Source organism: Lynx rufus, unplaced genomic scaffold (genome assembly GCF_022079265.1).
Source record: "Lynx rufus isolate CCGP_SWC_20201006 ecotype Redwood Valley unplaced genomic scaffold, mLynRuf1.p SCAF_9, whole genome shotgun sequence".
Lineage (NCBI taxonomy): Eukaryota > Metazoa > Chordata > Mammalia > Carnivora > Felidae > Lynx > Lynx rufus.
In genome coordinates this window covers 44,910,604-44,924,619 of record NW_025814897.1, presented here as the reverse complement: position 1 = coordinate 44,924,619, position 14,016 = coordinate 44,910,604, and the positions used below count along the sequence as shown (strand labels likewise).

The 14,016-nt window shown below is 38.0% G+C and overlaps 1 protein-coding gene across 1 annotated transcript in view; it reads right to left on the bottom strand.

Moving 5' to 3' along the window:
* Positions 1–14,016, bottom strand: part of CTSC (cathepsin C) — a 38,613-nt gene that overhangs the window by 2,587 nt on the left and 22,010 nt on the right. Inside the window, exons 4-6 of the mRNA XM_047071805.1 lie at positions 10,376–10,531; positions 5,624–5,739; positions 52–183 (exon numbers count right to left, since the gene is read on the bottom strand). Of these exons, the coding sequence (XP_046927761.1) occupies positions 52–183; positions 5,624–5,739; positions 10,376–10,531 (404 nt within the window). The remainder of the gene's footprint in view (positions 1–51; positions 184–5,623; positions 5,740–10,375; positions 10,532–14,016) is intronic.

The following is a 14,016-nucleotide window of genomic DNA, read 5'->3' as shown; positions in this document are numbered from 1 at the left end:
AACAATGGCCTACCACACCCGGGTAAAAAGGGCTTGAAATACAATACTTACCTTGAGCGTACTGGCTGCAAGAGACAACCTCCTGAGGGCTCAAGATTGGGGTCTGAGTATTGTTGGTTAATATACGAATTCTTGCTTCTAGCATACCCATGGAAGCAAATGAGTAGCAGCTGCCACAAGATGCTGGTGATGGAAAAGCAAGATATATAACCCAAGAGAACTTTGAAGCACTTACAAAGAAACACAGAAATATGTGAGTGGAGAGATACAATTAACATATTTATATTGTGTGCTGCTGTTGTTATAAGAATCAGCCCAATATAGAAGATTCAATAGACAAACACTATTAACCTTATAGACAAATGTTAAGAAGTCAGCTTTCAAAAGGCCAAGGTTACTCTATGGGGCTTTCCGTGAGAATATTTTAGGAGGCAAAACAAAGCAAAACGAAACCAAAAAACTCCTCTAGTCTCTGAAAAGAATTTGGTACTATTCCTGGTAATCAAGAAATAATGTATGTCTGTAGCATTCTGAGCCATTCAGTTGAGAAAAACTATGAAGGGACACATGTGAGCTGAGCTTTTAAATATCTCCAGAGCAGCATTTTCTAAAGCTACTTGTTGGGTGGAATTAACACTAAGAATGGCTCAGGTATGGGTGTATTATAGAAAGTTCAATTTAACCAGGGTCGAGGAGGCAAAATACAACAAAGTCCAAGAAAGGTAAGAGAGTAATTATAATGACAGATACGGTATTTAATTAAGGTGGCCAATGAGGAAGTAAAGGTATAAGGAATATGGAGGTAATGAAATTGAAAACAGACTGGTTCTAAGGGGAAAAGGGTAAGAGCAATACAGTCATGGTTCCCTGAGAAGTGTCACCCAGAGGAAAGAGGAACATGAAAAGTAGCTGGATAGAGGTAAGGGAGAAGGGAAAAGAGAACTGCTTTATTTAATACCCGGATGTCCTGGTGAAGACAAAATTAATTTATTAAGAAGCAAATGCTAGGGATATAGTTGCTCTTTCAAGAGAAGAAAAATGTTTTATTATGAGGTAATTTATATGAACAATATCATTTTTCTACATTTCTTTAACAGGTGTGAGTAAACACATAAATACATTTAAGAAAATACGGCACATGTGACAAAAATGGGATTTCAACTTGTTACATTCTAGAAAAATATGAACATAGTTTTAGTATCTCTATTATACAGCCTCTTTCACCTCTGCCACTGACACAAATTCTACATAGAGTTAGGCTTGCAACAAATCAAAAATATTGGTATAAATGTAGTTACACACAACTGATATTATTCAACATACTATTATTTACCAAATTATTTGAATGGTGAGCACTCCCTTATGCACTAAGATTAATGAATAGACAATATTACATTAAAAAATCCATTTCACATAAAGAGTATGTTGCCTTCTCTTTAATAAACCTGAAATTAGTAAAATTTAGTAACTGCCTTCCTTAGAGAGAAAAGTATCCAAAACAACATTATGTATTAGATTACTATCTATCGGGACACTGTTCTTCCCTTTCACCAGGTGATGTTGATTCACAATTGTCCCTGAGTACAAATGAAAGCCAGGACACTCTATGCTCAGCCCCTAACATCCTACACTCCAGCTGAATTACTTATACCGTTTTCCTCAAACTGAACTGTGAATTTCCATGAGTGTACATAAGAAATGTGCCTTCTTCATCTAGCTGCCTGATGCAATCAAGAAACTCAATGCGTGTTTGTAGAAAGAACATTCCAGTTACTAACAAGTGGATACAGATTTACATCCAGGGGAAAAAAAGTGACTTCATTGGTAGTAGTCAACCTTTACTTGTTTCTAAGCTATAAGGGAGGCAGAAACCTAGACTCTACTGTGAGTCCTCTCCAGTAGTTAAACAATACCACATGTCCTTGACTAGAGTCCATTAGAACTCTACTACCCTTTAACTGCTACCATTTCAGATGTTTCCCAAACTTGTCCCTATAAACATCTCAGATTTATCCATACCATATACTGCTTTTACTGCTAAGAGATCTCCTAAATGATGAAGGTTAGGACAAACACTTGGAAGAGGATCTTGAATTCACCTGGTGTAGTACCCACTTGATAATGTGTATGTTGAAACTCAGAAAGAAACAATGATCTGTTCAAAGTCACAAAATGAATAGATGGCAGGTGCTAGTATCTAAGCGTCTCCTAAGGCAGGTTGTGTTCTTTTCAGTTCATATGTCTGCATCTACTTGAAAGAATTTTCAAATTTTCTTTCCTGTCATCAGGAAAAAATTAACTTGAACATTTTGTTTTTGAAACCATCTAAATAATGCTATCCTTGGGACCCCTCTTTTAAATGATACAGTGTCAGAGAACTAGATCAGCAACAGTAAATAGATAAAGCCAGTGTTCTTTTCAAGGTACACTTGTAATAAATAACATCCCAAGAATAGGGAAATGGCCCCATTTTGATCATCCAGCATTCTTGGGCCATGGGTATCCACAGAAATAATGACTCTTGGTACTAACCATTGAACCTTCATCTGACCATCTAGCACTGTGGGAGCGATAGGCCACATGTACATTCAAAGGCTCAGAATGTACTGTTAAGAGAGAGAAACTGCAGCAATGAGGTAAGGACACAACCTTCTTCAAGCCATTGACACTCCCAGAATAATGTGTCAGCTGCCAAGGAAATTAATGCCTCCTTTTAAAAAGTTAAGACTAGAATGTAGATTTTAAAAGAACCATTATTCCTTAAGACTACAAGGCAACAAAGAATTAAGGGGGTCTGACCCAGACAGAGCTTTGCAGTAATCAAATTTCCACCAACTCAAAGAGCTAATGTGATTTCCATATGGTTTAACTATGTTCGGCTGCCCCTTCCCACAGTGGAGGACACACTGAACTAGTAAGGAATCAGGAGTCTTCCCCATCCCTACTCCATGACTCAGCTGTGTGACTCTGGGCAAGTCACTGGACCTTTCTGGCACTTCCTTTTTATCTTGTATGTAAAATGAATAGCGTAGAACAATTTCAGCCCTGCGTACAGATGGTATTTAGAACAAGACTTAAATGAACTAGGTTTTAGACATTAGAAAAACACTGCATTCCCTAACTAATGTGACCTGAGAGACACCCCCTTTCCCTTTTGAAGGTGCAATAATAAAGAGAGCACGTAAGAGGGAAGAACAAAGAAAGTCCAAGTCTTCCAATTTCCTAGTTTCTCTTCCCTCTCACACTTAGACATAAATCTAGCCACACAGCTGGTGCTTAAAGCAGCCTTCAAGAGTCAAGATAAAACCTCATTTTCCTCGCAATATTCCTTTTGTTACTCACCTTGATTTGCTTTCTGAATACAGCAAAGTTGTGAATTACCTTAACTTGGGTAATTTTGAATTCTGGGTCACCTAGAACACTGGTGTTCCTAATGTTAGTGGAATTTTCCAAGTAGCCCAGTTTCCCAGAAGAAAAAAATAATTAATTTTTCCCCAACCCAAAGTAAAGACAACCAAAAAGGAAGTCAAAAGAGGAACCTTTAAAAATTGCCCGTGTCTGTACAAATCATATTTATAGCACTCACAGAATATAGAACATGGGAGACAATGGTTTTTACCAAGCTATGAGAAAACCAGTGTCAAAGAATTCGGCTTTAAAAACTCTAATTTCCTTCCCTTGCATTACTGTCTCATCACCAGTCAATTGTGTCTTTCTGGAAGTGAGTGGAACTTTTTTTTTTTCCTTTTTTTTTTTTTTTAATTTTAAAATTTTTTATGGCTTATTTTTGAGTGAGAGAGAGAGAGACAGACAGACAGACAGACAGCACTAGCAGGGGAAGGGCAGAGAGAGAGAGAGAGGGAGACACAGAATCTGAAGACAGGCGAAGACAGGCTCCGGGCTCTGAACTGTCAGCACTGAGCCAGACATGGGGCTCGAACTTATGAACCATGAGATCATGAGCTAAGCCAAAGTTGGATGCTTAACCAACTGGGCCACCCAGGAGCCCTAAACTTTTCTTTTGACCTTCTTCTATGCCCCCAGCAAATTTTAAAAACACTACAAAAGCAGTTACATATTATATTTTAATGTTTTTGGCTTGCAGATCTTGCTAAACTGCAAATCCTTAGGACGAGAGCTATATCAATTAGTCTTTATATCCTCAGCCATTAAAAAAAAATCATAACACATTTGATGCTCTATAAACACCCTATAATACGGCAAGAACAACCATGTGCCAGGCCCTCAATAATCAACACTTGACGTGCAGTATTTACGTAATCCTCTCAGATAAATATAGAGCATCTCTTTGATGACAGAGTAAATTTTAAGCCTCTCTGGACATCAGCCCTTTACTTTCACTCTCCATTCATTTCTCGATTACTTGCAAAGTTCTCTCATCCCCCATCCCTCCTTTCCAAAGAAGCCCTCCCCAGGAAAGAAAAAGTAGGGGAAAATTTTCAGGATCTCTTTCTCTAGAGCTGAAGAGTCCCAGAACAACTTGTGAAAGGAAAGACAAAGAGATGAGACCTCTGATGTCATTTGGAGTACAGGAACCTTGCTGGCTGGCTGCTCTAAGACCTGCTCAAAGCTCTGTACACTCAGAAGACTTTGCCAGGATTCAGTGAGGATGGAATTAAAGGGCTGGTGGTGAATGCTGAGAAGTCAGGCTGATTATCATGGAATTTCTAGGAAAGGGGAAGAACAATTTATTTTGGGGTGTTACTAACTTATAATCCTCTCAGAAGACACTAATCAGAATGTTTCCAGACAGCAAATACTACACCTATTTTACAGTAACAAATCAGTCATGTGTACTGTAATTATCTTCAAAATGAGCTTAGAAGCAATAAACCTGAGTACGGTATGAATGATTCTCCAAGTCACTGTTGGCTAAAATTTAGGATAACAAGATAATTTGCTATCAAGCACTATTAGAGGAAGTGTTATTCAATCTACTCATATTGTATCAAATTTCTGAAAATAATGGATAAAATGCAATTATGATGATACTTTTGGTAAAGCTGGGCTCCACAAGATCACCACTCAGGAAGCTTGGTTAATACTTACCATCATATGTCCTGTTGACATAAAATGAATTAAAAAGGTCCTTACACAGCTCAAAAAATCTACTGTAACAGAAAAAAAAAAATAAGGATTTTTCTGGGCTCATACAGTAACTAAAAACTAAATGGTGGGGAGCAGAGGGTGGAATGTGTAGGGGCAAATGGCCAAGGCAGATTCCACCAAAGCACTTACAGAAGGAAGACCAATTTCAATTCTGTGCAGTTCTTTGTTTCTGCATGAGTCTCTCCTACTGGGGAGAGCAGATGAGCTTGTCTTACCGGTTACTGATTAATTTCATTAGCTGCCTAGAAGTACTTGGAGAAGGCTACTATAGAAATGCTGGGCTCAGCTGGAGATTATCTATTATCTCTGATCTGTCGTGGATAAAAAAGGAAGGAGTGGCCATTGGCTATATACTTTCCATTTCTTTACTAAAGTGGATCGTGCCTGTTTCATCCCTGTATCCCCAGAATCAACCCGAGAGCCTGGTATATAGTAAGTGTTCAGTATTTCAGAATGAATAAATGAAAAAATCAGACTTTTTTTTTTTTTTTACCTTGGTTTCTAACAGGAGTAACAAAATTGGTACCATGAACATTTCTCCAGTCCCAAGATGCTGGCAAATGTAAAAGCTTTTCATGTATTTCAGCAGTCAGTGGTGCAGGTTTGGGTCTAGGACAGAAATAATACATTTGACATCAACATATAGTCATTCCTTTGAGGATGATTTCCTAACCCTTAATTCCATGATTTCAACTACATGGCTGCCTAGAATCTACATTCAGGCCCAAGGAGCACTTGTCCTATCAATGTTTCAATTATGCAACAATGTGTCCACTAGGCGTGTTTCAACTACACAACTAAGTTCTATAAATGGCTTTACAAATGGCTTTCACAATTGGTTTTTTTTTTTTTTCAGGGTTAGCAACTTTCTTCTATGAAAGGACCCTGGTTATGTACATCACTGAGATGCTATTTTTAGTATATTTCAATAGCTGCATTTTCTTAAACAGATTGTGACTAAGAAAGTAGACACATGGGAAGTTGAAGATGGTCTACAAAGGATACAGAGAAAATACAGGAACTACAGAGGTTTGACTCAGGAGATGGTTAGTGGTGATGGTGAGGCGGTTATAAAAGAAGTCAAGTAGCACAGAGATTAGAGATCAAGTCAAGTAGACGACTGGCTCCATAAACAACAGATGAAAATGCTTCATCATTACAGAACTGTACCTTATAGGATATGGTTGGAAAGCAAGACACAAAGAGAGGACTTGCCTGGGATGATGGATAAGGGACAGACACATTGTCCGGAAATGAGAAAACTGTTCTACAAGCTTCTCCATGTTAGCAATTTAAAACAAATAGCATTCCAGCTCTAGACACACTAGATTTCTTAGGAATTTTCCAGTCTGTGAAATGACTTCAGTGTTCCAGGTCTTCCTGCTGCTCCTTTTACCCCAAATGCCTGCTGCCTGCTGCTTAGAAGAAATCCCTTTAGAAGTTCTTCCCTAACTTCTACTTTAAAGACCACTCACACAGCAGCGTCTACCCACCAGCCACCAACAAAAACTCACTTCTATGCTCTATCAACTCTTTAGTTAGTGCACTACTATTACACCGTGATAACATGTATCTTTCTGATTATACACTATGTGAATTTCTCATTCAACTTGGCATTGCCATATCACACTGTTCTAACTTTTCAGTGCTTATCCGGTTTACCAGGTTCCAATTTAGTTACTGGCAAAGATTATTTCTGGGCTTCTTCATGTCTTCTGCAACTATTCCCAATCAATTCCCTCTCTCACTTCTTTTAGAGATGATGTGAGTCAATGCTAGGACACAATGGAAATGAAACAGAGGAAGAGGAAAAACAAAAACCACTCGTTAATAGCAATCATAACCTTCTGAAACTGTAAAGATACCATATTCCATAAAGAAGTATCAATTTTTCACTAAAATATTAACTAAGCCCGGACATTGCTGGAAGCTCTACGTGACAAGGAGATGAACTTGATGTGATCTGTGACCATATGAAAGACTGCATTAAGAGACATGAAACATATGGGGCGCCTGGGTGGCTCAGCTGGTTGAGCATTTGACTTTGGCTCAGGTCATGATCTCATGGCTTTTGAGTTCGAGCCTCACGTCGGGCTCTGTGTTGACAGTTCATAATCTAGAGCCTGCTTCAGATTCTCTGTCTCTCTCTCTCTGTCCCTCCTCCACTCACACTCTCTCTCAAAATAAATAAATAAACATAAAAAAAAGATATGAAACACAGAGCAATTACAATAACACAAAGAATTTGTAAGTTATAAAACATACAACTTAGATAATGTCAATGGAATGACCAAGGTACATAAAAAAGCTATGCACCATGAAAATTTTAGGGCAGGAGAAAAAAACAAATCAAGAAACAAATCTTGGATATTTCTTTCAAGATTTATAAGTAAAAATTAGGTGTGAACAATTTTTGGAAGGAAATAAAGTTTCCATGATTTTGCACTGCAAGGATAAAAGATTCAATCGATCAATACATATTAATTGTCCTGTATATACTTAAGAATACACTAAGTAATTTGAAAGATTAAAAAAGGAATTGGGGGCACCTGGGTGGCTCTATCAGGCGTCTTTTTTTCTTTTTTTTTTTTAAGGCTTATTTATTATTGAGAGACAGAGAGACACAGAATGCGAGCAGGGGAGGGGTAGAGAGAGGGGGAGACACAGAATCTGAAGTAGGCTCCAGGCTCTGAGCTGTCAGCACCGATAGGCGTCTGACTCTTGATCTTGGCTCAGGTCATGATCTCATGGTTCATGATTTCGAGCCCTGCATCAGGCTCTGCACTGATCCTGTGGAGCCTGCTTGGGATTCTGCCTCTCCCTCTCTTTGCCCCTCCCCCATTCATTCTCTCTCTCCTCTCCCTCTCTCTCTCAAAATAAATACACAATTTTTTTTTAAAGGAAATTGAAGTTTGGCAGCAAAATGTAATTTCTGAGCAGATATCTTAGGTCATACTGACCTCCTACAAATGGTTTCACCACTTACTAGCTGTCTGATATCTGTGAAAGAATTTAACATCACAAAACTACAACTGACTCCTATTAAGATGGGTATAATCATACATACCTCAAACGATTACTACAAAATAATTCAAATATGGTAATGATTACCAAGTGCTTAGAACAGCTCCTATCTCTGCAAATCCTTAGTAGATTAAGCTCTTATGATAACTCCCATCATCATCATCACCCATGCCATTAAGAGGATTAAATATGATGCGGATACCTTTATTTAAGCGATTGTCTGGCACAAAGCAGGCACTCAGATGTTAACTTCCTTCTTCCTACCATGCTATAAGGCAGAGTATTTGCCTGTCAATGCACAGACAGACAAAACTAAAAGAATATGACAACAGAAGCTCGATGATGTGAAAATGAAGAGCAAAAGCCATTTGTGAGACAGGGAAGAATTACAAACATTATAGGCGCAGCACACATTTTGGGCTCTTAATCATTTGGGTCTAGATTCTTTAACTTTGGTGAAAGCTCTGACCTCAGGGAGATGACCATAACCAATACTTTTTCTATACTTTCAGCAGTTTCAATGACTCCCTGAACCTCAAGTTAAGGATCTGAGAGTTTCTATTATGTCATTGGATTCTTAGAACTAATTTATATACAAAAATGCTACTGAAAACCAGGCAGCCAGACCACAATGTCTGCTTCAGAATTTTCCATTTCACTCAATTCCATCTCCTATCTCTAAACTTCTATGGAGCCGTAGCCACAGAAGCAGCGCTTCATAAAGCTAGCCCTTCTTTAAAACAAAGGTGGTTGGGTGGAGAGCCAAACACAAAAGAGTTCCTGAGAAACATGGCCCATGGCAAAGGAATTGTGTCTGAGGCTCAGATGCTCAAACCTCTTTCTCTCGCGCCCCTTTGGATTTTTACTCAACAGTTCTCACTTCTTGTCTCACACATACACAATATAGTTCCTTCACTTTCTCAAACCTGGATACAACATGCTCTCTTCCCTAATTTCCACTCACCAGAGTCTCATGGGCTGGAAATTCCTTAGAATACACTTTGAGAAATACTGTAGGAGAGTCTTTTGAGAAAGGGGCAGGATTATCAGAGAATGCTATCAGTTAGATAGGAAAAATCTCTACCCAGAGTCATAATTGAAAAATGTCAGAGTATTAGGATTATTAGTCTGCAAATGAAAAAAATCCGAAACGCATTTTAGTTAATTAATTAGTAGCCCATTCAAACAAAACCTGAACCAAAACTCTATAGAGATTAATAAGGAAATAATCACTGTATTCTCTGAAACCTGGAAAATGTTTTTATGTACCAAGGAAAAATTACCTACACAATTTACTGAGTCCCACTGACTCCTTATTGGTTTCCAGTTCTCTGCCCTTTGGTGAGATCAATTTCTCCTCAACAAGGTACGGCATCCCCGGAATAACCTTGGTCATTTAACAAATGTTTAGGGACTATATATTCTGATAGATCCACCTACAGCTTTGAGGAAATTTTTAAAAATCTACCAAATTTCTAATATAAATTCATTTTCTTAAAGTAAGAAATATGCCATGGAAGTGTCACTGCTGGCTGAGGGAAGTAGACAGAGGTACACTGATAAATAAGGAGCAATTTTCTTTTTGCTGGACCTGATAACAGGGAGTGTTGAGATTCTTACAGTGACAAATCTGACAGTTCCTGAGGCAAGATGAGGGATATTTGAAACAAAGAGTGGCATGAATGGAGTTAGCTTGACAGCAAAGTTTTCAGTAACTGTGTGTCTTATTTTCTGAAAGCAGATCAGGATACCGAATATAGGCACAAATTTAAAAGGCTTGGGTTAACCAGGTTAAGTTTGTTTATTAGATAATAGGTAGTAACACAATCATAGCTGGGTACAGGAAGATGAAGCTGGTATTTTAAAGAATGTCTAAGAATGGGGACCAGGAGGAAAAGAAACCAAAGAGATGGGACTAGAGAGACAGGAGGTGGGAGGCTGATCCATAATGCAGCAGAGAAATGACAAAACCCTAAGCTGGCATGTAGAAAATGGCCAGGGAACAATGGCGGTGGCAGATGCTGTGAAAGCAACAGCCATAAATAGGACTCAGAGCACTAGGATGTATGTGAAAAGGAGAGAGAGAGAGATGGTCAGAAAAAAAGATAATGTAACAAACTGGAATGAGCAACAACATGGTGGGCAAACCAGGGAGAGCAGGTTGGAGGGGAGAGTGGCATTAAAATATCTTTATTAGCGATAAACAGATATGCTTTATTACCTTGGGATTCTTCGGCTGTGACCACCACCTCTCCTAATCATCTCTCTCAGGGTGAGAGTCTCATATTCCATGTATGTGGTTGCAGTCCAAGACTTCTGAATGGCATTGATTGCTTTCACAAAGTCATGGTTATATTGGTAGAGCCTATTAGAATAGCTAACAACAAAAATAAGACAGTCTCAGTTATCCTCTTTACAGATGTAATTAGACTTCATTAAAGTAGGCATCCTTATACTCTGGGCCTAAGTGGAAAGTGGAATAATATTTTAGGAAGGCAATTTTTTTTTTTTTTTTGCTTTTTTTTTTTTTTTGGTAATGCAACTGAACCACTTTATTCAAATCTTCAAAATAATCTTTATTTTACATTTTTAGTATAAAATTCAGTAAGTTAAATGCACCACAGTTTAAAAAGAGCCATAACACTGAATTTCCATAATAGTCAATGATAATCCAGAATCACACAAAGAGAACACAAAATTTAGATAAACTGAAATTATCAGATAAAATAAAATCCAATTTCAGAAAACAAAAACCAAACTACTAGGATTCCTGAAATACTCAATCTTAATGAAATTTCACTAGACTCAAGTCATTTTGTCTTGTATCATATTCAGAGTATGAGCCTATTAATCCAGTTCAAGAATTTTTGGGAGCCATTAGTAACCGCATCAGACACTCTAACAATAAATGTAACCAATTTTTGATCTGAAAAATCTCCTTAATTTGACTCTAACGTCATCAGGCTTCTGAAATATATCCTACTCCTTACCCGTCATATTTTAAACAAACTGTTGTTTATAGCAGTTTGTGTTAATAGCTTTTGTTCAAATAGAGCTGTATTTCTGGCACCAAAGCAAATTTGAGTTTGTTCGTATACGAAGACATGACCTATAAGGAAGGTCCAAAAAGTACCCTTCACTTTTGCCTGAGGGAAAGCACATGTATACCAAGAGTCTAGAACTGGAATGTCTCGTATAAAATAAAAGTTCAAGTTAACAAAGATCTATGTGTAAGGATGTTTGATGAAACACTTTTATAATACTGATAGATTATAAATAACCTAAATAAATGTTCTAAGATAAAGCATTGATTAACAATGGTACTTCATTGACTATGAGTTTATTCAGTAAAAATGTACAGGAGAGATTATTTACTGCGTGAAAATTAAATGATATCTCACTAAAATAGAGTCTGGAGGTTTGGCAAGGGGAGCTCTCATGCCCCACCACTCTTCATCAATGGCAAATCCAACAGGAAGATAAGGATCTTGCCAGTGGATACAACTTCACTATCCCATCAGGAGGAAGAAAGGCTTACCTCCTCCCCTGGCAAGGCCCAGCCAATTGGAGAGAGCCGCAGCTCAGCCAATGAGAAGCCACTATACTTCCAACTCCCAGTTTCCTGCATGACTGTTTTGGTTATCATAACCTTCCCAGTCCCCTCCTATCCTCTATAAAAGAGCTTGCTTCCCTTGCTCTGCACACTTGTGTACGGTTTTTGCCATAGCTTGCTGGTCACAGTTGCAATTCTCTGCTATTCCCAAATAAAATCACCTTTTGCTGGTAAAATAACTGTCAGTTTTATTTTTAATGTTAACAAGTGATACGGAAGAGTATTTGCACTGTATATAAATAAAAAGGTAGGATATCAAATAAGTTTATACACAATCAACCAATTTTTGTGAAAATATACTTAGAGTATAAATACATTTTTAAAATGCCAAGGGGTGGGGCGCCTGGGTGGCGCAGTCGGTTAAGCGTCCGACTTCAGCCAGGTCACGATCTCGCAGTCCGTGAGTTCGAGCCCCGCGTCAGGCTCTGGGCTGATGGCTCGGAGCCTGGAGCCTGTTTCCGATTCTGTGTCTCCCTCTCTCTCTGCCCCTCCCCCGTTCATGCTCTGTCTCTCTCTGTCCCAAAAATAAATAAACGTTGAAAAAAAAAATTAAAAAAAATAAATAAATAAATAAAATAAAATGCCAAGGGGTGCCTGGGTCACTCAGTTAAGTATCTGGCTCTTAATTTAGGGTCAGGTCATGATCTCACACTTTTTGGGTTCTGTGCTGGCAGTGGAGCCTGCTTGGGATTCTCTCTTTCCCTCTCTCTGCCCCTTCCCCACGTGCTCTCTCACACTCTCTCTCTCAGAATAAATAAATTTTAAAAAGTAAAAAATAAAAGGCCAAAAGTTGTTATCTCTGAGTGGCAACATAGAATCACTACCTTGCCCCACCCGCTACAAGTTTTACAATGCACCTTTATAACTTTGTAATAATAAAAAAAAGGAGATGACAGCATAAACTGTATATAATGTACATATAGCGTGGCAAACACTATAACATAGGAGGCAAAAAAATTTTTTTACATATGGATGTTAGGTTTACATCCTTGTTATTCAAATGTGGTTCTTGAACCCAGTATTAGCAGCCACACCTGAAAGCCCATTAGAAATGCAGATTCCAAGTATCCAATCCAGACCACCAAAACCAGAAACTACATTTTAACAATACACCCAGGTGATTCACAATAACATTAAATTTGAGAAGCACTGGTTTCCCTGATCTCAAATGCTTGGGTATGGATATGGATACGGACATAAATAAATCTAATACACAGAGAATATGCTTACAAAGCAAAAAGACTGGAGAAGTTGATTAGTCATACAATACAAACTTGTATCAAACCTATGTTCCAGATACTAGGATTACGGATAATTATTTCTACTTAAGAAGATTCTGTCACTGAAGTGTGACTCATTATCCAAGACTTCCCAAATATGCAAAGCAAGATACACCTAATTTGAGTAACACCTAGGCATGTTGTGAACTTTTCTTTCCCTTTTTATTTAGATGTTCACAGAGGAATTATTTTGACATAGTCAAAGAAACCTGGGAGCACTGAAAATAATAAGAAAAATGTGCAACTACTTTGATAATCATGTGTATACATGTTTTTATCAAAGCTCTTTCCTTCTTGCAAAGTGTGAAACCAGAGAGTTATGATTATTAAATAGATTTTAAAACTTCCTGTATCTGGTTTCTGACAACACTAACAAAATAAAAACAAGTTACAGTTGTTTGTTTCTTTAGATACGAGGGTAAATTTTAAATTGTAAAGGTCTATTTTGAAGTGTTTTCCACTGATGGGAGTCACTGTTGACTCTCAGGTATTCAAGAAGCAGTAAGTTAGTCCTGCTTTTCTTGCTTTATCCTAGCAACACATCAGACAGGGACATGTGCACTATACTAATGACAAGGTAGGTCTTAAACACTGTTATTTTCAGTGTTTAAGATCCAAGGAAATTAAAAATAACGTAGTTTACTATGGGATAACAGATCATTAAGAGCTGAAAGAGACCTTAAAGATCTCTTTAAGCATAGAGCAGAAGACCTTAAGGTCTTAAGCATAAGACCTTAAAGCACAGTCCCAAATGCTCCTTTTACAGGTGAAGCGGAATAGGTTCTGAGCATGCCAGTGAGTAGCTTCTTCATTAAGTGGGACAATGTTTAAAATACCGAAAAGAGCACATTAGTACACAGCACATCCCAAGTGGGAGAGTGAAAAGTGAACAGTTTAATAAGAAAAGTGTTGCTCAAGGATCAAGTCAAGCAAAGTAATTTAAAAGCTAAATTCAAAATGGAGAGGATG